At 36.7% G+C, this 24,930-nt stretch overlaps 1 protein-coding gene across 5 annotated transcripts in view; it reads left to right on the forward strand.

Annotated features, from left to right (window-relative positions):
* CNTNAP4 (contactin associated protein family member 4) overlaps nucleotides 1–24,930 on the forward strand; it is a 251,964-nt gene that overhangs the window by 194,262 nt on the left and 32,772 nt on the right. For all 5 annotated transcript variants that reach the window (XM_078439006.1, XM_060650097.2, XM_060650096.2 and 2 more), the window contains 3 exons: nucleotides 1,270–1,397; nucleotides 20,249–20,419; nucleotides 21,121–21,339. In XM_078439006.1, coding sequence (XP_078295132.1) covers nucleotides 1,270–1,397; nucleotides 20,249–20,419; nucleotides 21,121–21,339 — 518 coding nt within the window. The remainder of the gene's footprint in view (nucleotides 1–1,269; nucleotides 1,398–20,248; nucleotides 20,420–21,120; nucleotides 21,340–24,930) is intronic.

Consider the following 24,930-nt stretch of genomic DNA (forward strand, 5'->3'; position numbering starts at 1 on the left):
CAGAGAGATACCAGTGAAGGCTGACTCCTCATCAGAAGCACAGGTCAGAAGACAATGGAATGATCTCTTTAATGTGCTGAGAAAGAAAGCAATGTCAACCTAGAATTCTATACTAAATAAATAGATATTTCAAAACTGAAGGTGAAATAAAGTCCTTTTCAGATTAAGGAAATGCTGAATTTGTTCCCAACACAACTGCACTGTAACAGTACACTAACAGAAATGCTACAGGCTAAAGAGAAATAATACCAGACGAAAACTCATCTTCAGAAAGGAACGAAGAAGACTGGAAATCATGATTATGTCAGGAAATATAAAAGCCAGCATTTAAGTTCTTTTTTTTTTTAATTAAAAAAGTAAATTAAAATTTACTGTTTAATTATATTATAACATTTATAACACCTAGATTTAAACTATATTACAGCAATAACACAAGGAGCAGGTGTGTGTGTGGTGGGGGGTAGGGGGAGGTTAAGAATATTATCCTGTAGTAAGCTTCTGACATTTTATATTAAGTAATATAACATAAAATCTAAGTAAAGTGGATGAATTAAAGATGCATCATGTAAAGATCCGTAAAGCAAACATTAAAAACTATAAACAGACATATAGCTCAAAAGTGAGTAAAAAATAAAATTGAATACAAAGAAATACGTAGTTAGCCAAGAGATTTAGGAAAGAGGGTGCAGAAATACAGGAAATCCTATGGGAAAAAATAAGCAACAAATAACAAAATGGTAGAGCTAAGAACACAATATCAGTCATTATACTAAATGTAATTATTTATTAATTTACTTGTTTTCTATTCTTTTTTGCTGTTGGATTATAATTGGTATACAGTATTATATTAATATGTATATTAATTATACAATAGTATATTGTATAATCGTTATACAATATTATATTAATATATGCAATATATATTATATTATTATTATATTATATTATATTATATTATATTATATTATGCAACGTAGTGATTTGATACTTTTGTACATTATGAAGTGATTATCTCGCCATAACCATTCCACTGAAAAGGTAGAAAATGCTCAACTGAATTTCAGAATCACCAGCTATAGTCAGTCTGCAGGAGACGTGAAAACGTGGCCATATTTTCATATGCTTAAGTGAGCAATTGTTTCCTTGCCTTTTTGTGTGTGCAGATTTAGCTCAGAATACCTTGGCTTTGAAATTTAGTGAGGATTATTGCTTATTTTATAATTACAAATTGTAATTTTAAGGATTTTTGTTGTTGTTACTGTTTTTTAGGACCAATGACACTGGATTCCTTTCTTATAAAGAACACCTGCCAGTAAGGAAGATCGTGGTTACAGACACGGGCCGACCGCACTCAGAAGCAGCTTATAAACTGGGGCCTCTACTCTGCCGGGGAGACAGTAAGTGGTGGCATTGTGCTGTAAACATATCTGGGGAAACCGATGTCACTGAGGACTCATGTTTCTGTCATAGAATAATTAATCAGACTTCTCTTGTGATGCCGCATGAGCAGTGTTTGAAGTCTTTCTTTCAGTCGGTCAACAAAGAACGTACCCTCATAAAGTTTAAAGCCCTGCAACAAAGGCTGTGACAGCAAGGCTTGTTCAGATCCCAAGAGAAAGAAACCACTAAGCATCTCAATTTGATTGGTTGGTAAACACATCCCAGCATTCCTAAATTTCTACCTGCCATTATCTATATAGGAAAGCCTCAGTGCTGCATAAAAGTGTGGAGAATGTATGTGAGTTTTCTCCTGTTGGGCCTGTGGTGAAATTAGAGCATCAATAGGATCAAATGCCAGTTTCGTCAAACATATTTCAACTTTTGATCTCATTTTTGTTTCCAGTTTGTGTGTCCAACTCTAAATCAATGGGACACGCTGTTTTGTGTATTCAATGTATTCGCACTCTAAAGCAGAATTTTAAAATTAAAATATAGTTTCACAGAAAATATTTCTTTTCAGCAGGGATTGAAATGAGTATATGTACCCATACGTATGGAGACTGATGCATTAATTATTTGTGCCTTTAGTTATTTCCAGGACTTAAAACGGAAATGGGAAAAATATTTATTTACATTAAAAGTATACCCTAAAATAAAGTTTTATTCTAGGGGCTCGACAGAGGAAGAGACGATCTAACAATGCAGTGGATTTATGGAGATACACAGCAGAAGTTGCTTAGTTAAAAAGCAAAAATGATACTGGCCTATAAAAATTTATATATACTTATAAAAAATGTCTGCCATTATACCTACTATCCCCAATCTTAAGCATCTCTACTTCCTGTTCTGCCAGTAGGCTCACACAATCACATGAAGAAGACATAGGATATTTCATGGAGAGAAAAATTATGTGCAAAGAGACGAGGTTGTAAACTCAGGATGCATCCAGGGAAGTACGGTGATTTTGTGACTGCAGAGAAATTGTTCTACACCTCACACACAGTTTTCCCTGCTGGCTCTCATCTTAACCCTTCAGGGGCCTGGGCTGGCTTCCTCCCTCTCCCTTATTTCATTTGCTACAGTCCCCGGGAAGGTGTCTGCTTTGACTCACGTCAGTACCACTGGCGCTGAGGTCTTCTTTCGCACAGACTTTCTGCCATGAACTTAAAACACACTGCACTTTTCACTGAAAAGTAGAGGTTTTCCATGCATGGCAGTGTTTGCCCCTCGGTGGACATTGGCAATACCTGAAGACACTTTTGACTGGTACAGTTGTCGGGGGGTTGAGTGCTACTGGCATCTAGAGGGAGAGGTCAGGAATACTGCTAAATATCCTATAATGTGCAAGACAGCCATCTGCAACTAGGAATGATCTGGTCCAAAATGTCAATAGTACTGAAGTTGAGAAACCACAGCGTTAAACTTTTCTGACCGTGGGGCTGCAGAGGGAGGAAAAACATTAGGAATAAGAATCTGCAAGCAATTTAAGTATTTAGAGACCTGCTAAATAATTTCTCACTTTTAAATGAAATAGTAATTGAGAGTTTCCTTGACCTTCTTGCACATCTATTTTAGGCTTGAGGCTCATCCTCACATAACGTCACAGGACTGTTTTCTGCATGGGGGACTCGTTATTTTCTCAGTCAGAAGAGCAATGGCTACAGAACAATGGATGCCCCCCCCCTTTCTCTACATGGGAAATCTGCACCCCCGAAGGTGCAGTGCCTTAGGCACATTTATTTTTCTTTCCAAGTGAGATAGACTGGGTAGATATGGGACTTCTAGATATGGAATCATGCACACTGGGCCTGATAAGCAGAAGAAAGGTATGCAGACACTATCCTGAAGGCAGTAGGACCTGAATATTGAATAATTTAAGGCTGAGAAATAGCTTAATCTTCACAATCCAATTGAAAACATGAAGACCAGTTATAAATCTAAAGGCCAGCGAAGTGACCTTTGATGTAAGACAAGGAAAAATAATGAGGACTTGAACCAGGCAGTTGTTGGCATGGGACTTACGGGAGGGGCTCAGAGAAAGAGGTAAATTCGGCATGATCTGGATGGGAGTGGAGGCTGAAAGCGTGAAAGTGGAGGTTGAAAGATCTCTGACTTTGTGATCTAAGTAAAGCTGCTGTGACAGTAAGAATTCTAGTACCCTTCACTGAGACAAAGGGACTTTTAGATTTTCTTTGACAGAAAAACGGAAAAATGAGTATGAAAAAATAGACATTTTGGTTTTATCACACACATGAGAGATGTTGAAAGTTTTCTATCTAGCTATGTTTTTCTAGGAAAGAGGACAGAAGCCTTGAGAAGGCAGGACAAAGAAACAAAAATGACTCTGAGACCTATTGGTACCAAATATGAGCTTGCCCCTAATTAATTGAGGTTGTCTTTTTCCAAGTCCTTCTTTGATTATTTTTTTAAATGTACGTGGTTCTGAAATTCCACGTGACTGCTGCCATTGTCGTTTGATACCAGAAGCACAGGTAACATTGTTAGGTGTTTGTCTTAAAGCACAACAGGTATGAACGATAAAGCTGCCTTTAAAGTTGTGCTACAGACACAAAACTTAGTAAATACTATTGTCCTTACGAATTTATTTATTTATGAATATGGAAATAAATTTCTTGATTTATGTGAAAAGTAAATGGCAGCATTTGACATCCCATTTATGATAAAAGCAGTGTAGGAACTGAAGAGAACATCCTCAGTGTTTTAAAAGGCATATATGGGGGCACCTGGGTGGTTCAGGCCATTAAGCATCTGACTCTTGATTTAGGCTCAGGTCCTGAGCTCATGGTCATGATCTCATGGTTGTGAGATTGAGCCCAGGCTCCACACTGGGCATGGAGCCTGCTTAAGATTCTCTCTCTCTCCCTCTGCCCCTCCCCTGTCTGCGCTCTCTCTCAAAAAAAGAAAAAAAAATTAAAGGCATCTATGAAGATCTGACAGCTAATATCATATTGAATAGCCAAAGACTTAAAATGCTTTCCCTCTGAGATCAGGATCAAGGCAAAGATGTCTGCTATCACCTGTCCGATTCAATATCATACTGTTGGTCCTAGCATATGCAATATGAAAAGGAATTCAAGGCATATAGATCAGAAAGGAAGATATAAAATGTTCCATTTATAAATGATACGGATTTCTAGGTAGGAAATCTGTAAGAACTTTTTTTTAAAGTGAGTTTGGCAAGGTCACAGGATACAAAGTCAGTATTCAAAAATAAATTTCTGTATTTTCTTAATAAAAACTGTTAATTAAAATGTTAAAATACCTCTTATAGTAGCACCAAAAATACTAAATTCTTTGGCATAAATGTAACAAAATTACATAACACTGATGAGAAATCATTAAAGAAGAACTAAGTAAAAATATAATAGTTGTGGAATGAGAGCTATAATAGTTGTGGATTGAAAGATTTGATATTGTTAAGATGTCAGTTTTTCTAAAATTGATATACAGGTTCATTACAATCCCAATCAAAACCCATTAGGTGCTTTTCTTTTTCCTCTTCTTAGAAATTGGCAAGCTTCTTCTAAACTGTGTGCCAAAACACAAAGAAACTAGAATAACTAAAACATTGTGAAAAATAAAAACCAAGTTTGAGACTTAACACTTTTTAAGACACGTTACAAAACTGTAGAATTAAAGACAATGTGATATTGACATCAAGATAGAGAAATAGATTGATAAAACAGAACAGAGAGCCCAGAATATATACATTCAATTCATTTTTGAAAAAGCTGCCAGAGCAACTCAATGGAAAAAGAACAGTCCATTTTAAGACAGTGCTGGAATAATTACAATGCATTTGAAAAAAAACAAGAACAAACAAAAATCTCAACCCATTCTTCAAACTGTGTACAAAAAATAACTCAAAACTAATCATATACTTAAATGTGAACCCACAAACTATAACCTTCTTTAAGAAAATATAGGAAGGGGCGCCTGGGTGGCTCAGTCGGTTAAGCGTCCGACTTCAGCTCAGGTCATGATCTCGCGGTCCCTGAGTTGGAGCCCCGCGTCGGGCTCTGGGCTGATGGCTCAGAGCCTGGAGCTTGCTTCCAATTCTGTGTCTCCCTCTCTCTCTGCCCCTCCCCCGTTCATGCTCTGTCTCTCTCTGTCCCAAAAATAAATAAACATTAAAAAAAATTAAAAAAAAAAAAAAGAAAGAAAAGAAAATATAGGAAAAAATCTTAGTGACTTTGAGTTAGGCATAGATTTCTTAAATACAACACCAAATGCATGATCCATAAAATTGTTAAAAATGATAAATTAAATTTCATCGAATTTAAAAACTACTTTTAAAATGACATTGTTAAGAAAGTGAAAAGACAAGCCACAAACTGGGAGAAAATATTTACAAAATACATACCTGATAAAGCCTAGTGTCCAGGATATAGAAAGAACATTACTCTCATGGGTCAATAATAAAAAATATTCAGATTAAGACATGGGCAAAAAATTTGCACATTTATCAGAGAAAATATACAGATTTCAAAAAGCACATAAAAAGATTTTCAAGGGGCGCCTGGGTGGCTCATTCGGTTACGTGTCCACCTTCGACTCAGGTCCTGATGATCTTGCGGTTTGTGAGTTCGAGCCCTGCGTCAGGCTCTGTGCCGACAGTTCAGAGCCTGGAGCCTGCTTTGGATTCTGTCTCCTTCTATCTCTGCCCCTGCCCCACTTGTGCTCTGTCTTTCTGTATCAAAAATAAGTAAATTTAAAATAATAATAAAAAAAGATTCTCAATATCCTTAGTCATTAGGAAAATGTAAAATAATACCATAAGGAGATATCAATATATAACTTAAAATTGATAAAATTTTTTAAAAAACAGACAATATCAAATTCTGGTGAAGATTCAGAGTAACGGGAACTCTCATTGCTGGTGCAAATGTAAAATGCTACAGCCACTTTGGAAGATAGTTTGGCAGATTTTTTTGTTTTTGTTTTTTTATAGGTTAAGCACACATTTACCATATGATACAGCAATTCCATTCTTAGATATACAAGAGACATAAAAAAACCTGTATGTAAAGGTTTATACTGGCTCTATTCATAGTCTCCTAAAACTGGAACCCACCCAAATGTCCATCAACTAGTGAATGAATAAGTTTCCCATTTTACTGTGGTGTAACCATTCTATACAACAGAATACTACTGAACATTAAAAAGAAATGGAGTATTGATACATGCAATAATGTGAATGAATCTCAAGCACTTTATGCTAAGTAAAAGAAGTCTTAAAATACATGCTGGATGATTCAGTATCTAAGGTATTTTGGAAAAGGCAAAACCATGGGAACGAAAACAGGATTTCAGTTGCCAACAGCTTCAAGGTGAGAGGAATTCTGCAAAGGGGAACAGATTAAGGACATGTTCTATATCTTGAGTGTGGTGGTGGTTTCATGGCTTTATGCATCTATCAAAATTGCTACACAAATAAAGGGTCATTTTTATTCATGTAAATTATCCTTTAATACATCTGACTCCAAAAAAAAAAAAAAACCCTCAAAAAAAAAAAAAAAGACTAAATGTTAGTATGAACTAAATGCTCTTTTTTTTTTTTTTTTTAAACGTTTGTTTATTTTTGAGACAGAGAGAGACAGAGCATGAACAGGGGAGGGGCAGAGAGAGAGGGAGACACAGAATCTGAAACAGGCTCCAGGCTCTGAGCGGTCAGCACAGAGCCCGACGTGGGGCTTGAACTCACAGACCGTGAGATCATGACCTGAGCCGAAGTCGGACGCTTAACCGACCAAGCCACCCAGGCGCCCCTAAATGCTCTTTTTTAAAGAGAAGTTTTTAGGTTTATAACAAAATTGAAAGGCAAGTACGGAGATTGCTTTATATCCCCTGCCCACACACATAGATAACCTCTCTTATTATCAACATCACTCACCAGAATGGTACATTATTTTTTTTAACCAAGGATGATAACTGCTTAATTTAAAAATTGGTTTATCTAAAGAATACCATAAAACTAGAAGACATTGATGAAAAAAATTGATAACACAAACAAATGAAAATATATACCATGCTCATGGATTGGAAGGATCAATATAATTATAATCTCCATACTACCAAAGCAATATACAGATTCAGTGCAATCCCTATTATAATACCAATAGTATTTTTCACAGAACTAGAATAATTCTAAAAGTTGTATGAAACCACAAAAGACCCTGAATAGCCAAACCAATCTTGAGAAAGAAGAACAAAGTGGGAGGTGTAACACTCCCAGATTTCAAGTATACTACAAAGGTATAGTAATAAAAACAGTGTGGTACTGGTACAAAAATAGACACATAGATCAGTGGATCAGAATAGAGAGCCTGAAATAAATCCACACTTAATCTACAAGAAAGGAGGCAAGAATATACAATGGAGAAAAGACAACCCCTTCAACAAATGGTGCTGGGAAAACTGGACAGCTACATGCAAAAGAATGAAACCTGGCCACTTTCTTACACCATATACAAAATAAACTCAAAGTGGATTAAAGGCCTGAATGTGAGATCTGAAACTATAAAACTCCTTAAACAAAACATAGGCAGTAATCTCTTGGACATCAGCTTTAGAAACATTTTTCTAGCTATGTCTCCCCAGGTAAGGGAAACGAAAGCAAAAATAAACTAAATAAAACGCTTTTGTACAGCAAAGAAAACCATTAACAAAACAAAAAGGCAAGATACTGAATGGGAGAAGATCTTTGCAGATGACATATTTGATAAGGGGTAATATCCAAAGTATATAATAATCTTCCACAACTCAACACATAATCCAATTAAAATGGGCAGAGGACTGGAATAGGCATTTTCCTAAAGAAGATGTAAAGATGGTCAACAGACATATGAAAAGATGCTCAATATCACTAATCAGGGAAATGAAAATCAAAACACAATGAGATATCACCTTATACTTGTCAGAATTGTTAGTATCAAAAAGATAAGAAATAACAAGTGTTGGCCAGGAACTCTTGTTCACTGAACGAGTGTTCATTGAACTCTTGTACACCGTTGGTGGGAATGTACATTGGTGCAACCTGTGTACAACAGTATTGAGGCTCCTCAAAACATTAAAAATAGAGTTACCATTTGATCCAGCAATTCTGCTGCTGGGCATTTGCCTAAAGAAAATGAAAACAGTAATTTGAAAAGATATATGCATCCCTATGTTTATTGTAGCATTATTTACAATAGGCAAGATATAGAAGCAGCTTACATGTCCATCAGTAGATGAAGGGGTAAGGAAGAAGCAGTATATATTAAGTATTATATATATAGTGTATATATATCAGCCATGAAAAAGATGAGATCTTGCCACTTGCGACAACATGGATGGACCTAGAGGGTATTATGCTAAGTGAAATAAGTCAGACCGAGATAAGACAAATACCATATGATTTCACTCGTATGTGGAATCTAAAAACCAAACCAAAACAAAACAGAAGCAGACCCATAAATACAGGGAACAAAATCGGGTTGCCAGAGGCGCAGAGGTGGGGGATGGGTGAAATGGGTTAAGGGGATTTGGAGGACCAGACTTCTAATTATGGAATGAATAAATCCGGGGAACAAAAGGGACGGAATAGGGAATATAGTCAATGGTATTGTAGGAGTGTTGCATGGCGACAGATGGTAGCTACACTTGTGGTGAACACAGCGTAACATATACGGTTGCCGAATCTCTATGTCATACTCCTGAAACTAATGTAACACTGTATGTCAACTGTACTTCAATTAAAAAAAATACCAGAAATAAATTCATAAAACAGCCAAGGTTTTAGTAACACAGTTGTCCTCTAGGACACTCATAGAATCCTGCTGAACATGTTTCTAACTTTTATTAACTGTAGAAGCAAAAGAGTCAAAGGAAAGAATTATGGGAAAACATCTGGGTCTACTGGTTAATAGGTTGTAATTAGTCAGAGGGCTTACTCGTATACTTTCCTTTCTCCCAGAAGCAGTGGGAACATACTCATTTTGAGGTTCCATCCAAAGTCTTCTTGACTGGTAATCCCTCAACTTTGGCATGCATAAAAATTAACTGGAGAGCATGCCCACTGTGCTTACACTGTCTTCAGAACTCTCCCCCAATGCTAAAGAGAAAGAGTGGATATCCAGTATTGACACACAGGTCAGGAGGACATCTACAGAGACCTTTCCCTACTTCTGCAGGTCCTGTGGCAGAGGGAAAACTCATGGACCTCTGATGGCATCTGGCTTCACTGCCTTTTCATTTCCTTTCCTTCATCTGCAAAATCTCCCCAAGCGAAACATTTACTGAAACTTTCCACACTCAGTGAAGACTTCAGTAGGTCTCTAGAGGACTTGGCCTTATACTTTCAAAGAATATTGAACAAATTACAGAGATATATTTTCATACTGGCTTTTAATTATTTTTGAGCCTCTCAAGAGCAGATCCACTGCTCATTTATTATTGTGTTCCTGGCACCTAGTCCATTACCTGTTACATGAAAGATAATCAATAAATAGCAGTTTGTGAAAGAATGAGAAAGATCCATCATATATGGCTCAAGAAACCTAGAACTTTGAATTATTTGAAAGAGACAGGAATCAGGTTTTGATGTATCCGCAATTAAATGATGTGCAAATATATACTTTGAATGAAAAGAGTTTAGCTTTTATTGAAAGATGTATTCCAATTGAAAAATCACATAGTACATGGAGTATCTAGTTCCATCTGAACCATTTTTCATCAATACACTTGGACTCGGGCAGTGAAAGTGCTTTCAAATGAATATATGATTTTACTTAATATTAATAATTTTGATTTTTACTCTCCTAATAATCCAGCACCTTTATAAAACTGAAATACTTTCTACTTGTTGGAGAAAAAAAATATTTTGTCCATTTTGTTTGTTTTCTGTTCTTTTGAGATGACTTCTATTACTCGCTAGTAGTTAACGCTCAAGCAGCTTCACAAATATGAGGGAACATTCTCTCTAATGTTTTCAAAAGATTTCGCCTTTTCTGAGACCAGGATTCCTGATAATTCTCAAGACTGTAATAATATTCTCTTGTGATAATTTTATATACATGGATACCTTTATTTATAGTTTTAATATTAAATATTAGTGACTTAGTTGATATAGGCATTATAAAATTTTAAGGTATACAGAAATGTATAAATGTCAAAGCAAAGAGTATACTAATAACCAAGAGTCACACAGCTCAGAAATAATGATTCACATCAGTGAATATTATTCCAGACATCGCTAGATATTCCCAGAGCAGGGTTTCCCAACTTTGGCAATCCCAACATCGGGGCTGTTATGATTGGGGGCTGTCCTGTGTATTGCTGAACACGTAGCAGTATCCCTGGTCTCAATCCACTAGTAGCATTTTTCCCCTAGTTGTGACAACCAAATATGTCTCCAGAAATTTTCAGATGTCCCCTGGGGGCAAAACCTTCTCATGTTGAGAGAAGCACTACTCTAGACAGAAAAATAGAAACAGAGATTGAGAAATAAGTTTGCAAAACTTTATTAATGGAAATCGACAGAGAAAGAAGAAAACCAAATTGAAGCCAAGGGAATTGCCTTACATTATTTATATATCTCATAAATATATGTTCAACTTGAATGATCCCACTAAACCTTAAAAAAAGATTATGAAAATTTAAAACATTACAGAGTCACTAGGCTTTATGTTAAACTCATTTTTAAATTTTATACAGTATTGATCTATTGTGAAAAATGGGAAAAGTAACTCATTTGTCCTCTCCTCTTCTTTTTCTCCCCCACCTCTCCTTTTTTGCTAATTTTGCTGTTATTTGTATAGTTGTTTATTTCTTAATGCTAACTGCTAGTCTATCATCAGAGCCTCTCTATTCTTGAATGGTTTTTTATCTTGATTTGTTTCTTCTTGGACTGCATTGTCAGGTAGCTGATGTTTTCTGTTTTCCTCCAGAAAGACTCTTGAGTGTTGCATTTCTTGAGTATGCACGTGCTTGGGAATATTTGTTGCCTCAGAACTCTAAAATAAACTTTGCAAGTTTAACTTTATATTATTTTTTTGGTAACAGCTTTAGTGAGAAATAATTCACATGCCCTACAATTCACCCATTTAAAGTGTACAGTCTGATCATATTTTAATATATTTGATCATTTCGGTACATTATAGAGTTATGCAGCCATCACCACAACCCAACCAATTTTGGAACATTTTCATCACCCCAAAAAGAAACCTGTACCCACTGATCAGACAGTCCCTGTTTCCCTCCTGCGCTGACTCCAACCCTAGTCAACAACATTTAGATGCAAACACAAGAGTATGTGGTCTTCGTGACTGGCTGTTTTCACTTAGCATGATATTGTCAAGGCTTATCCATGTTGTACTGTGTATCAACACTTCATTAATATTTATGACCAGATAATTTTCCATTGTATGGATAGATGACATTTTGTTTACTCATTAATCGGTTGACAGACGTGTGGGTTGCTTCCACTTTTTGGCTATTATAAATAATGCTATACATGAACATCCATGTATGAGGTTTTTTCTGGATACATGTTTTAATTTATCTTGAGTATATTTCTAGGAATAGGACTTCTGGGGTGTAAGGTAACACTACATTTGAACTTTTTATTTATTTATCTTTCTTAATTTTTCTAATGTTTATTTATTTATTTTGAGAGAGAGACACACACACACACACACACAATGTGAGTGGGGCAGGGGCAGAGAGAGAGGAGAGAGAGAGAGAATCCCAGTGAGGCTCCACACTGTCAGTGCAGAGCCCAATGTGGGACTCGAACTCATGAAACCATGAGATCATGACCTGAGCTGAGATAACAAGTCAGACACTTAACCACCTGAGCCACTCAGTCACCCCTTCAACTTTTTAGAAACTGATGTAACATTTTAGTGGGTCGCACATTGTGACTCACCATTTGTACATATTATCCTACTTTTGTCTGTGCTGAGACATGCGGTCATCCTGTCCTTCCACACCTTTTCCGGATAGCTTTTGGCTGATATTTCATTACAAAGTAGGCTTTTATTTTTATTGTTCCTCAAAAGGGTTTGTGCATGCTTTATTCTCAGATTTCTTTCAAATATGAGAATGTCTGCCTATTGCTTTAACACACAAAAAATTAGGCTGGATACGTTTTCTTTCTCTCAGAAATTTGTGGAGAGTGCTTCTTTGTCTTCTGGTATTGAATCTTGCTGTATTCTGAAGCCAAACTTATTTTTTCACCTTCTAGAGGATTGGCTTTTTCTGACCAAATACTTTAATATTCTGTCCTCAAGGTCAGTAACTTAACAAGGATGCATCTCAGTGTTACGCTTTGGCATTAATTCTCCCTCAAGTTGAATATCATATGGTAAACTATAGAAAGTGTGTATTTTTTAAACTGTTTGGTGTTGCAAACATGATCTAAATTTCTGCTCTCAGTTCATTAATCTGAACAAGGTAGTTTTTTAACTCTGGCATTTGAGTGTTTCTAACAATTTGACTCAATGTACTTCTTCTCAGTTAATCCATTGTGTTGAAATTTTATGTCAATCAAGGAACCACCAAAACTTAAGCATAGTTAAAAAAGATTGTTCTAAGTTTCTTGTTCTAAGAAATTCTTGTCATTGAAATTGTTTTTTTCATTTTGTCTGCATTGACTTGTTCAGCTGTCTGAGAAATCACAGCTGCCCAAAATGCATTAAATAATCAAAGGTGCATGTAGGCAATAAATAACTCTGCAGAAGTTACATTCATAGACTTGAGAAAGATATTGACTAGTGATTTGGTTAATTTCTCTTCCATTCGACAGAGTTTTGTTCCATTTGGCAGACTACGTATAAACCATTAAGGAGAGTGAGGATCAATTCTATTTTAACAGATAATCATAAAATTTTGCAAGCTCTACTATGTCTGATAATCCTCTACCAATAGGAAATTCTTTTTAATTTTTATATTTTTATTTTCTTTCCTTAGGTTCTCTTTATTTAATTTTCCTCGTGTTTCTTCTCCCTTTTTTTTACCCCTTCCTCCTTTTCCTCCTCTTCTTTCACTCTCTCTTCTGTTCCTCTCTTTCCCTCCCTCTTTCTACTTGTCTACCAAAGAATTTGAGTGTATTTACTGAGATAAGTACAGTAAGCTTTCTTATTGCTACTTTGACAGAGGAAATCTTATTGTTTCATTCAACAAATATTTACTGAGCCCATACATTATACTATGCCTTCTCCACATCCTGAAAGAGAGAGAGAGAGAGAGAGAGAGAGAGAGAGAGCATGCATGCAGTGAACAGAATAGATAAAAATATCTGCATTTTGGGGGCTTGAGTTCTCTTGGAGGGTGATAGACAATAAAAAAGTAAAATATATGGTATGATAGATGCTAATAAGATGTGTTGTGAAGACAACGTAGTTGAGGCAGGGTGGTGTGGGATTGGAAATTTTAAATAGAATGGTCATAAAATGCCCACTAAGAAGGTGGCATTTGAATAAAAGTCTGAAGGAAATAAGGGAGCATGGACGGCATGTGTATATCTGTGAAAGAGTACTCTGAGACAGAGGAAAAAGCCAGAGTAGCCACGTAGAGATGGGAATGTAGCCGAGATGCTCATGGAACAGCAAGATGATTAAAACATCTGGAGCAGAGTGAGCAAAGAGAATGGCAGAAGACATTAGAAGATCTGGTGGTCAGATCATGGAGGGTTTTGAAAGGTTTTATTTTTTCAACTTGAATGTAATTGGAAAACATTAGACACTTTTGAGTAGAGGCTTGATGTGATCTAACTTACATTTTAATGAGATTTAACAGGGGAGGTGAAAGCAAGGAGGCCATGTATAAGACCATATCACCAACCCAGCTGAGGAGTCCTAGTGGCTTGGGCCATGGGCACAATGACAATAGTTGTAGTATGGGACTAATTCAAAAGGAGAAGCAATACAGTTTGCTGATGGGTTGATGTAGGTTGCAAAAGCGTCAAGAATGACACCAAGGTGCTTGGTCTAATAGTCAATTAGAGGCACAGAACTGGCATTTCCCAAGATAGAAAATATTGCTGCTGGGGTCAAGGAGTTGCAGAAGAATGTAAAGAACTCAGTTTTTGAACATATTAAAGTTGAGTTGACATGTTCAGATAGGATGTGGGGTTGTTAGTTTGAGAGTTCCAGGCTTCAGATATGTATTTGTAAGCCATCAGCATATTTAAAGCCATGAGATGGGCCAGCAGGAGTTATTGTGGATGGATAAGTGGGCATTCCAATATTAATAGGGATTGGAGGCATTCAAACATTAGTAGGTTGAAGAGGGGAGGAGGAAGAAAGAAAGAAACAGAATTACAACACTAATGAGAAAGGCAAGAGTGTTGGTGTTCTGGAGCCAAGTGAAGAAAATGTTTCAAGGAGGGGAGAATAATCAACTACGTTAATTGTTGTTGATAGATTAAGGTTAAGTAAGGTGAGGGCTGAGAATTGACAAAGGACTAGTATCTAGAATATATAAAGAACCCTGGGAAATCAACAGTGGAAATAAAAAGAAACAATGCAATTAAAATAGGGATGTTATGGACTGAATTGTTTCCCCACCCCCAAAGCTTATATGTTGAAGCCCTAACCCCATTGTAACTGTGTTAACTGGTAACAGAGTTACCAGTCTTTAAAGAGGTAATTTAAGGGGCGCCTGGGTGGCTCCATCGGTTAAGCATCCGACTTCAGCTCAGGTCATGATCTCAGGGTCCGTGAGTTTGAGCCCCGCGTCGGGCTCTGTGCTGACAGCTCAGAGCCTGGAGCCTGCTTCAGGTTCTTTGTCTCCCTCTCTCTCTGACCCTCCCCTATTCATGCTCTGTCTCTCTCTGTCTCCAAAATAAATAAACATTTTTAAAAAAGAGGTAATTTAAGTTAAATGAGGTCATAAGGCTGGGGCCCTAATTTGATTGGTCTTGTGGTTTTTTGTTGTTTTTTTCTTAACGTTTATTTATTTTTGAGACAGAGAGAGACAGAGCATGAACAGGGGAGGGTCAGAGAGAGACAGAGAATCTGAAACAGGCTCCAGGCTCTGAGCTGTCAGCACAGAGCCCGACGCGGGGCTCGAACTCACGGACCGAGAGATCATGACCTGAGCCAAAGTTGGACGCTTAACCGACTGAGCCACCCAGACGCCTCTGGTCTTGTGTTTTTATACAAAGAGGAAGAGACATCAGAGGGTTCTCTCTTCCCACCTGTGCACAGAGGAAAGGCCAAGAGAGAAGGTGGCCCTCAGCAAGCCAGGGATATAATGGGTAAAAGAGATTTCACCAAAGGGCTACAGATGGCAATTAGCACATGAAAAGATACTCAAAATCATTAGCCCCTGGGCGAATGCATATCAAAACCACGATGAGATGTCACTACACACCCTTCAAAATGGCTATAAAAATAACGATACAGAATTCTGACTAGGATGTGGACAACCAGCTCCCTCACACATTGCTGGCGGGGATGTAAATAATACAGCCCCTCTGGAAAGGACTGTGGCAGTTTCATAAAAAGTAAAACACGCAACTCTCCTATGACTCAGGGATAGCATTTATCCCAGAGAACTGAGAATTTATGTTCATACAAAAACTCTTACATGGATATTCATAGCGGCTTTGATTGTAATAGCTGAAAACCAGAAACAATCCACATGTCTTTCAACAGGAGAATAGTTAAACAAATTTTGGTACATCCGTACATGGAATACTGTTCAGCAACAAAAAGGAATGAACCATTGATTCGCACACCAACTTGGTGTATCTTCAGAGAGAAATCTGAGTGAAAAATATGTCAGTCTCAAAGGCTACCTACCTTCCATTTATGGAACATTCTTCGGATGACAATAGAGAATAGGGGTTGTAAGAGGGCTACAGAAGAGTGAGGGCAGGAGGGAAATGAGTGTGTCTATAAAAGAGAAGCATTGGAGGCTACTTGCCGTGATGCAGATGTCCTGCATCTTGACCGGTATCTGTGAATATCCCGGTTTTGATACACTACAGTTTTGCAAGATGTTAGCGTTGGGGAAAATCTAGCTAATGGATGCACAGAATCTTTCTGTGTTATCTCTTACAACCGCACAAGAAGCTACAATTATCTCCAAATTAAAACTCAAATGCAAGAAATTATACTTCCAGCTTTTGAAATGACTCTTACCTCCAGAAAGATCCATTTGACTAGTAAATTATCCCTTGCCTCGGCATTTCTGTATTTCACTTCATTTTATTTACTTTTAAGAAAGGTAGTGTTCCCAAACTTATCGAGTTGTGTACATTAAATACGTACAGCTCTTTACATGACAATTATACCTCAATAAAGTGGGGCAAGAAAGAAAGGTAGGGTTAGTGTGTCATATGCCTTTTGCTTTTATAAGTAAAAACAGTGCCTTAAAAAATAATGGCTTTTTCAAATGTTGTTCTTTTTTGAAAACAGCTTTATTAAGGTGTAATTTACATACCGTATAATTCATGCATATAAAGTGAACTATTCAGTGACTTTTAGTATAGTCACAGCATTGTGTAACCATTACTGCAACCAATTTTAGAACATTTTTATTATGCAGAAACAACTCCCCACCCCTTAGCCCCTGTTATTCTCTAATTGCCTCCTCTCCCCAGTTCCAGAGAACCACTAATCTAATTTTCTGTCTCTATAAATCTGTTATTTTTTTAAGTTTATTTATTTATTTTGAGAGAGAGAGTATAAATGGAGGAGGAGCAGAGAAAGGGAGAGAGAGCATCCCAAGCAGGCTGCATGCTGTCAGCGTGATGCAGGGCTCATTCCCACGAGCTGTGAAATCATGATCTCAGCCGAAATCAAGAGTTGGATGCTTAACCCACTGAGCCACCCAGGCGCCCCTAAATCTGTTCTTTTTAATGGATAATCTATTAATGATATAAATAAAAGTTTATCAAAAAGAATATTTTTTAAATTCTTTTTTTTAAGTTTATTTATTTTGAGAGAGAGAGAGAGAGAGAGAGCGTGAGTTGGTGAGGGGCACACAGAGAGGGAGAGAGACAGCATCCCAAACAGGCTACCCTCTGCCAGTGGAGAGCCCGACAAGGGCTCGAACCCACGAAACTGTGAGATTATGACCTGAGCCGAAACCAAAAGTTGGATGCTTAACCAACTGAGTCACCCAGGCGCCCTTTAAATTACTTGTAATCTTAACATTCTACTAAGCTAAGTTTCCTAAATGAGCTCTTTTTTACTTTGTGTATGGAATTCAATCCTTAGTACATCTTCCTCTTCTATGTAAATAACTGTCTGGATCCCAGTATCCATTGCATTTTTTTTTAATTTGAGAAGGATAAAAGGTGGAATTCCTGAAGGAATATTTCCAAGTTTTGAGTACCCTCTACTGAAGTTAATTGAAAAGATACGAATTATTAATTACTGAAATTTTTTAAATTACTAGTTAATTACATAGAATAACACGTCATGAATTGTTTTTGTTGGGGTGATAAAAGTGGTCCTATTCTCCCGATTGCAGGTGATTGCATTCCAGTCTGCCACTGGATGCAGCTTAAGGATTTTTGAACCACCTTAGCCAGGAACTCTCTCTTCAAAAGACCTGCAGCTTCCTGCTGGCGCCCGCCTGCTGGGCTCTGCTTTGCTGGGCCTCCTGCTCTTTCCCCTCCTTTTTCGGAGGCAGTCCACGTTCTCCTGGGTGCTTCTTAGCACAGTCTGGAAAGAGCTGAGATATCATACGCCATAAACATTTGATCATGGAAATATTGGCCTTTGCTTTCTTTACCATTGTTTTGAATTAGCAGCAATTTCCTAATCCAATAAAATGGTGTCTTTTTTTTCTTTTCTTTTTTATTTTTTTAACCTATTGTGAATCTGTACAGTAAGGTTTGCTAACTGGGCTAAATAGGCATGATGATGTATGTGAGAATGTTTCAGCTACCTAAGGTAATAATACATTGTTTTCATTACTGTAAAAACATTCATTGTAAAGATAGCAGCAATTCAGAAATTGTTTTTTTTTGTTTGTTTGTTTCAGCCAGGTTCCTGAAACCTTCTGCAGGATGCTTTATTGGGTTAGGTGTGATATAGAAATGAAACAACTGAAATATTATGTCTTATAGTAATATTATCTCATGTAGACCTTTAAGGAATTCTGAGTGTTCTTTTTAATCTGACCGAATGAAGAAGATTCGGTAATGTTCCACAACTTAAAGTTACAGCTTTAATTTTCATATACATCACATTTCAACAGAAAGGCATTTAATTCCTTTTAAAAATAGGTCAGGTAAGAGCTTTTAAGAACACAAATGTGTTGTTATCCCTGATTTGATGTTTCGCATTTCCTTGCAGTTTTTCCTAGAGATCAAAATGTCTAAGCATAGAAATAGCTGTAAAATGGAAATAAGACTAGGCTTGGCCAACTCAGATAATATACAGTTTCATTTGGCTGTAGAAAAAAAAAAGCCCTCAAAGTATATTCTCAGCGGAATAAATGCAGCTCTAAAATTGTTCACAGATGAGCTGAGAATTGACTTTTGAATCAGGTCCATAAGAAAAACAGAAAACGTAAACTGGATACAGCCACCGCTTGTTTGGTCCAGGATTTATAGAAAATAAATTAAAATCTAAGGAACGGAGAGAAGCTGAGGCAAGTCTGCGATTTTTAACTCTAGCTATCTGTTCCCTGCTAACATAATGAACCATTGTTTTGAAATTACTGTTTTCTGACTTCAGTGGATCAATACGTCTTCCAGGAAGGTAATTTAGATAGAATTTTAACCAATGTTGTGAGTGCGTATGGAGGCAGGTGTATATTTATATTCCGTGTGTCGAGAACTTGCTGGTGGCAGCAGCAAATACATAGTTCATTTCTCGGGTGGTGCTTCTCATCAGCCACACAGAGACACTTGGATTTCGCTCTTGCCGCTTCAGTCACTGCATTTATACTTTATTTCCCATGCTGTCTGCTGTATAAGTCCCACAATATTTTCTCAAAAGGAAAGTTGTAGGTATAACTGCTCCCCCCCAAAAAAAACAGAATGGGAAAGTGAAGATGAGAAGTGGCATGTGGTCAGAAATTATAATTCAATTAATAGTCCACATAATTGTTTTCAAATCCCTTAATTTATACCCCCAACCTTTTGCACATTTTCTCCTTATATTGAGCATTTTTAAATTTTTCGAGAGCCCTTTCCTACTGTTGATCACTTCACTATTACAAGCAAAGTAAAAGATAATTTTGAATGGAAAGAGCATTTTTGTGAGAAGATCAGGAAAGTAAGTAGTGTCTTGATCTTTAATTAGGTGAGAATATTTTGAATGCCAGTCTCAGTTTAGAAAATCACAAGGCCCATTAATGAAAACAGTTAGTTGAAGGCGTAACTCTGTGAAGTGTGTGTGTTAGAAGTGTCAGAACAAAAAACGCTTTGAGCTTCTTTAGAGTTTTGTTATTCAAAGGAATGTAGGTGTTTCAGTTTTCAAGTTATAAAAAAATTAAGTCTATTAGTGAATATTTGGGAGATTTTTACCACATCACTTTGGCAGAGGGTGGTATTTGGGGTGAGGCTATTTTTGTTACATAAAATGTAACATTCGGACCATTTCTGTAGTGATCATTCCTCTCATATGTTGGAAGGAATCCAGGATCACGATCCTTGTAAAATCTCCATTCTTATGCCCATGTCCTGTAGACTAAGTATATAGTTAATAGAAAAAAGAAAAGCGGGTTTGTATAAATTAGCAATATTTTTAGTAGCAGAAATACTAAAAATTGAAAATGTAATTATGCCATTCATTTCATGAATTTTTCTTTTTGATTTTTTCCTTTTTTTTTTTTCAAACAGGATCATTTTGGAATTCAGCTTCCTTCAATACTGAGGCTTCATACCTTCATTTTCCTACTTTCCATGGAGAACTTAGTGCAGATGTGTCTTTCTTTTTTAAGACAACAGCTTCATCTGGGGTATTTTTAGAGAACCTGGGGATTACCGATTTTATAAGGATAGAGCTACGCTGTGAGTCTCCTTTTCCTTAGAGGCCTGTGGAATTCTATTTAGTAGTAAATCCTTTAACTAATTGTTAAAGTACTGTGTTTCTACTTTATCAGCTGAATCTCTTCATTGTGTCCTTTTGAAAAAAATCTGATATTGTTAGCCTTTTTGCAAGAAAATAATTTAATATTTAACACGATAATTTGGGAATATAATTGGTATTCTCTAGAACCAATTTAAGAAGGGTTTTAAATTCAGATAATTAAAATTTTTTAAAAACTAAATTCTCAGTCAGTTACAAAGTTAATTAGATCCCCAGCCTTATAATTTTGGTATACGCTTAGACCACCATTAGTATCTTAATATCAAATGTATATTACATGCTTTTAAAATTATAGAAACTTTGAATCATTGTAAAAATTATTTTTACATAAAAGGCCAGAGCCTATTTAGTTTTCTTATTCTGGCCAAATAGCTTTACTCTTTTCTCAATATGAGAAATTAACTCTGAGGATGAATTTTTTTAAGATCGGAGTTTTTTCCCAAATGTGTTTGACTGTCTTATTCCCCCTCTGTCTTTTACTGACGTCATCGGTTCCTTCCATAAGATTTGAGCCCTTATCTTTATATTTCCTGACTGCTATGCTATGGCGCTGTTCCTAAAGAGGACTCCGCTTTCCCCCGTGTGGACTAACTTGAACAATCTTCGTATCTCATATTTCCAGCACCGGCAGTAGTGACCTTTTCATTTGATGTGGGGAATGGACCTTTTGAAATCTCAGTGCAGTCACCCACTCATTTCAATGACAACCAGTGGCACCACGTCAAAGTTGAAAGGAACATGAAAGAGGCAACTATCCAAGTGGATCAGCTCTTACCGAAGACGCAGCCTGCTCCCACTGACGGCCATGTCCTTTTACAGCTCAACAGTCAACTCTTCGTGGGTAAGTTCTGTCGTCATTTAACTCTATGATGTCAGCGCAGTCGTGGGCCAAAATGAAATAATACCAACTATAAAAATAGTGGTAACAGCCACAACAAACCACTGTTTACTGAGAACCTACGTTCCAGGCTGTGCCAGGTGTTTTATGCCTTCCTGGTACCCAAACCTGTGAAATGAGTTAACCCCATTTTACAGATGAGGTGACTGAGCTACCAGGGATCTAAATGCCTTGCCTTCAGGAATCTACCTAGTAAGTGAGATTTAAATTTGTATTTGATTAATGCCTAAATCTGGATTCTTACTATTACAGATTATGTAATCTGTTTGCTTTGTTTGTTTGTTTTTACATTAGTGCTTTTAGTGTTATGTTGGAGGTGTTTATCTCTCTTCCCAGAGGATTTAAGGAACTCTCCCTGTAATTCCAGCTGATGCCAACCAGGGACCCTCGTCAAAAAACAGGCCAGTAGAAGAAAAAAGGAAAAGCAGTAACAAAGTGTATAAACCATCAGTTCTGCTGGTGTCTCTCATTTTGCCTATTTTTGGATGCCTTCTGATCACCTACCTCATACTTATATCCAAATGTTCCTTTATTGCCTAAATACATTCACTTGGTATCTATACACTTGATGGTGGAATCCTTCTGGAAGTGTTTATTTTTAATCTTGCTAATTACTTTACAGAACTCATCGGCCATGAGTGCAAGGAATTATTTCTTACTTGATCACTTTTCAGATATTTTAATGCGAAAAGGGGCAGGGCAATGCTATAAAAGCAAGATAGGTTATACATGATGAGAAACTTTTTTTCAAGCATTTTTAACAGTCGTGTTTTAGAATAAAATTCAACATACCTATTACATCGTTCATTGCTTAATAATCTTGTTTATTACTCTCACTGCAAAAGATAAGCCTATTTGTGGCTTACTTGATTAAGACATATTTGGGATTTCTAATGAATTTATATACTCCTTACTTCTATCATTTATTCTTTCACTCAATAAATATTTAATGAGCAGATTCTATGAATAGGGCACTGTAATAGACAATCTAATCATGATCTTATGGCCACTCGACTGATTTAAGGGTATGGAAATAATGAGGAATACTTGAAAGACCTAACTTTTAGTAACATGCTAGAAACTCAGGAAATTGACACAGATATTTCCTGAATTACAAAACCTGAGAGATCGCTGCAACCAAAGGTATGGCAATTTAAAATCTGTCAGTATCTTGGAAATAGCCTTACTATTCTTGGAAATTGAGAAGGCTGAAACAGTCCTCGAATTTTACAGTGAGGTCTGCTGCAGTTCGCCTGAACATGACCTTTTATCCTTTGTGCGAATTTTAACTTCATAGAAATGAAGTCACTATGTATTGTGTCTGATAGGAATCCGGGCCTTAATTTGATTTCAGGTAGCTGTAGTGGCTGGAAGCACTATTATTATATCAGAAGACTGTGTTGGAACAGACTTGAGTCTTCTGCCATCAATCATGTGTTATAATTTTAATAAATATACCTAAGAGATTTCATCTTTATGGAGGCAATTGGTTAGGCTTTTGACATCCCCATATGTGTTCAAATCCAAAGGCTGCCCTGTGTGAAAGTTTTATAAACTAAAATCCTCGCTGTGTTTAAGTCAAGTCATAGAAAATTAAAAAGGCAGAAAGATCTCTGAAAAATGTATCTACTCTTAATAAAAATCTGTTTATACAGTTCCCTTCTTTTTACTCACAGGTGACTGAGAAAATTGACATGGTTAATGTGATGATATTGAAAGAAGAACTCGTTTTATTTTACTTTATTTTATTTTATTTTATTTTATTTTATTTTATTTTATTTTATTTTATTTTACTTTCTTCCAAGATTGTACTTAAATTCATGTTAACTGTTAACATATAGTGTAATATTGGTTTCAGGAGTAGAATTCAGTCATCCATCACTTACATACAACACCCAGTGTTCAACACAACAAGTGCCCTTTTTAAGAGTCTCATGCTCTACCGACTGAGCTAGCCGGGCAGTTACAAGTGCCCTTTTTAATGCCCATCACCCATATAGCCCATCTCCCACCCACTTCCTTCCATCAGCCCTCAGTTTGCTCTCTATAGTTAAGTCTCTTAACTCCCTCACTGTTTGGTCTTATTTTTTCTTCCCTTCCCCTATGTTCATTTGTTTTGTTTCTTAATTCCACATATGAGTGAAATCATACGGTATTTGTCTTTTCTCTGCCTGACTTACTTCGCTTAGCATAATACACTTTAGCTCCATCCACGTTTTTGCAAATGGCAAGATTTCATTCTTTTTGGTGGCTGAGTATTATTCCATTGTGTATATATATATATATATATATATATATATATATATATACACACACACACACACCACATCTTATTTATCCTTTCACCAGTCAATAGACATTTGGGCTCTTCCCATAATTTGGCTATTGCTGATAGTGCTGCTGTGAAAGTTGGGGTGCGTGTGCCCCTTTGAATTGGTATTTTTGTATCCTTTGGGTAAAATACCTAGTAGTGCAATGCTGGGTCTGAGGGTAGTTCTATTTTCAACTTTTTGAGAAACCACACTGTTTTCCGGAGTGGCTACACCAGTCCCACCAATAGCGTAAGAGGATTTCCCTTTTTCCACGTCCTCATCAACATCAGTTGTTTCCTGAGTTGTTCATTTTAGCCATTCTGACAGGTGTGAGGTAATATCTCATTGTGGTTTTGATTGTATTTCCCCAGTGATGAGTGATATTGAGCATTTTTTCACGTGTCTATTAGCCATCTGGATGTCTTCTTTGGAGAAATGTCTGTTCATACCTCCTTCCCATTATTCCACTGGATTATTTATTTTTTGGGTGTTGAGTTTCATAAGTTCTTTATAGATTTTGGATACTAGCCATTTACCCATTATGTCATTTGCAAATACCTTCTCCCATTGCCTAGGTTGTATTTTAGTTTTGTTGATTGTTTTCTTCACTCTGCAGAAGTTTTTTATCTTGATGAGGTCCCGGTAGTTTATTTTGTTTCCTTTGCCTCTGGAGATGTGTCTAGTAAGCAGTTGCTCCAGCCAGAGTCAAAGAGGTTACTGCCTGTGTTCTCCTCCAGGATTTTGATGGTTTCCTATCTTACATGTAGGTCTTTCATCCATTTTGAATTTGTTTTTGTGTATGGTGTAAGAAAGCGGTCCAGGTTCATTCTTATGTATGCTGCCATCCATTTTCCCAACACCGTTTGTTGAAGCAGTTGTCTTTTTTTCCATCGGATATACTTTCCTGCTTTGTCAAAGATTAGTTGAGCATAAAGTTATGGGTCCAATTCTGGGTTCTCCATTCTGTTCCATTGATCTATGTGTCTCTTTTTTGCCAGTACTTTACTGTTTTGATGATCACAGCTTTGTAATACAGCTGGAAGTCTGGCATTGTGATACCTCCTACTTTGCTTTTCTTTTTGAACATTACTTTGGCTATTTGGGGTCTTTTATGGTTCAAATACAAATTTTAGGATATTTGTTCTAGGTCTGTGAAAAATGCTGGTGTTATTTTGATAGGGATTGCATTGAATGTGTAGATTGCTTTGTGTGGTGTAGACAT

This window comes from Panthera onca, chromosome E2 (assembly GCF_046562875.1).
Source record: "Panthera onca isolate mPanOnc1 chromosome E2, mPanOnc1 haplotype 2, whole genome shotgun sequence".
NCBI classification, from domain to species: Eukaryota; Metazoa; Chordata; class Mammalia; order Carnivora; family Felidae; genus Panthera; species Panthera onca.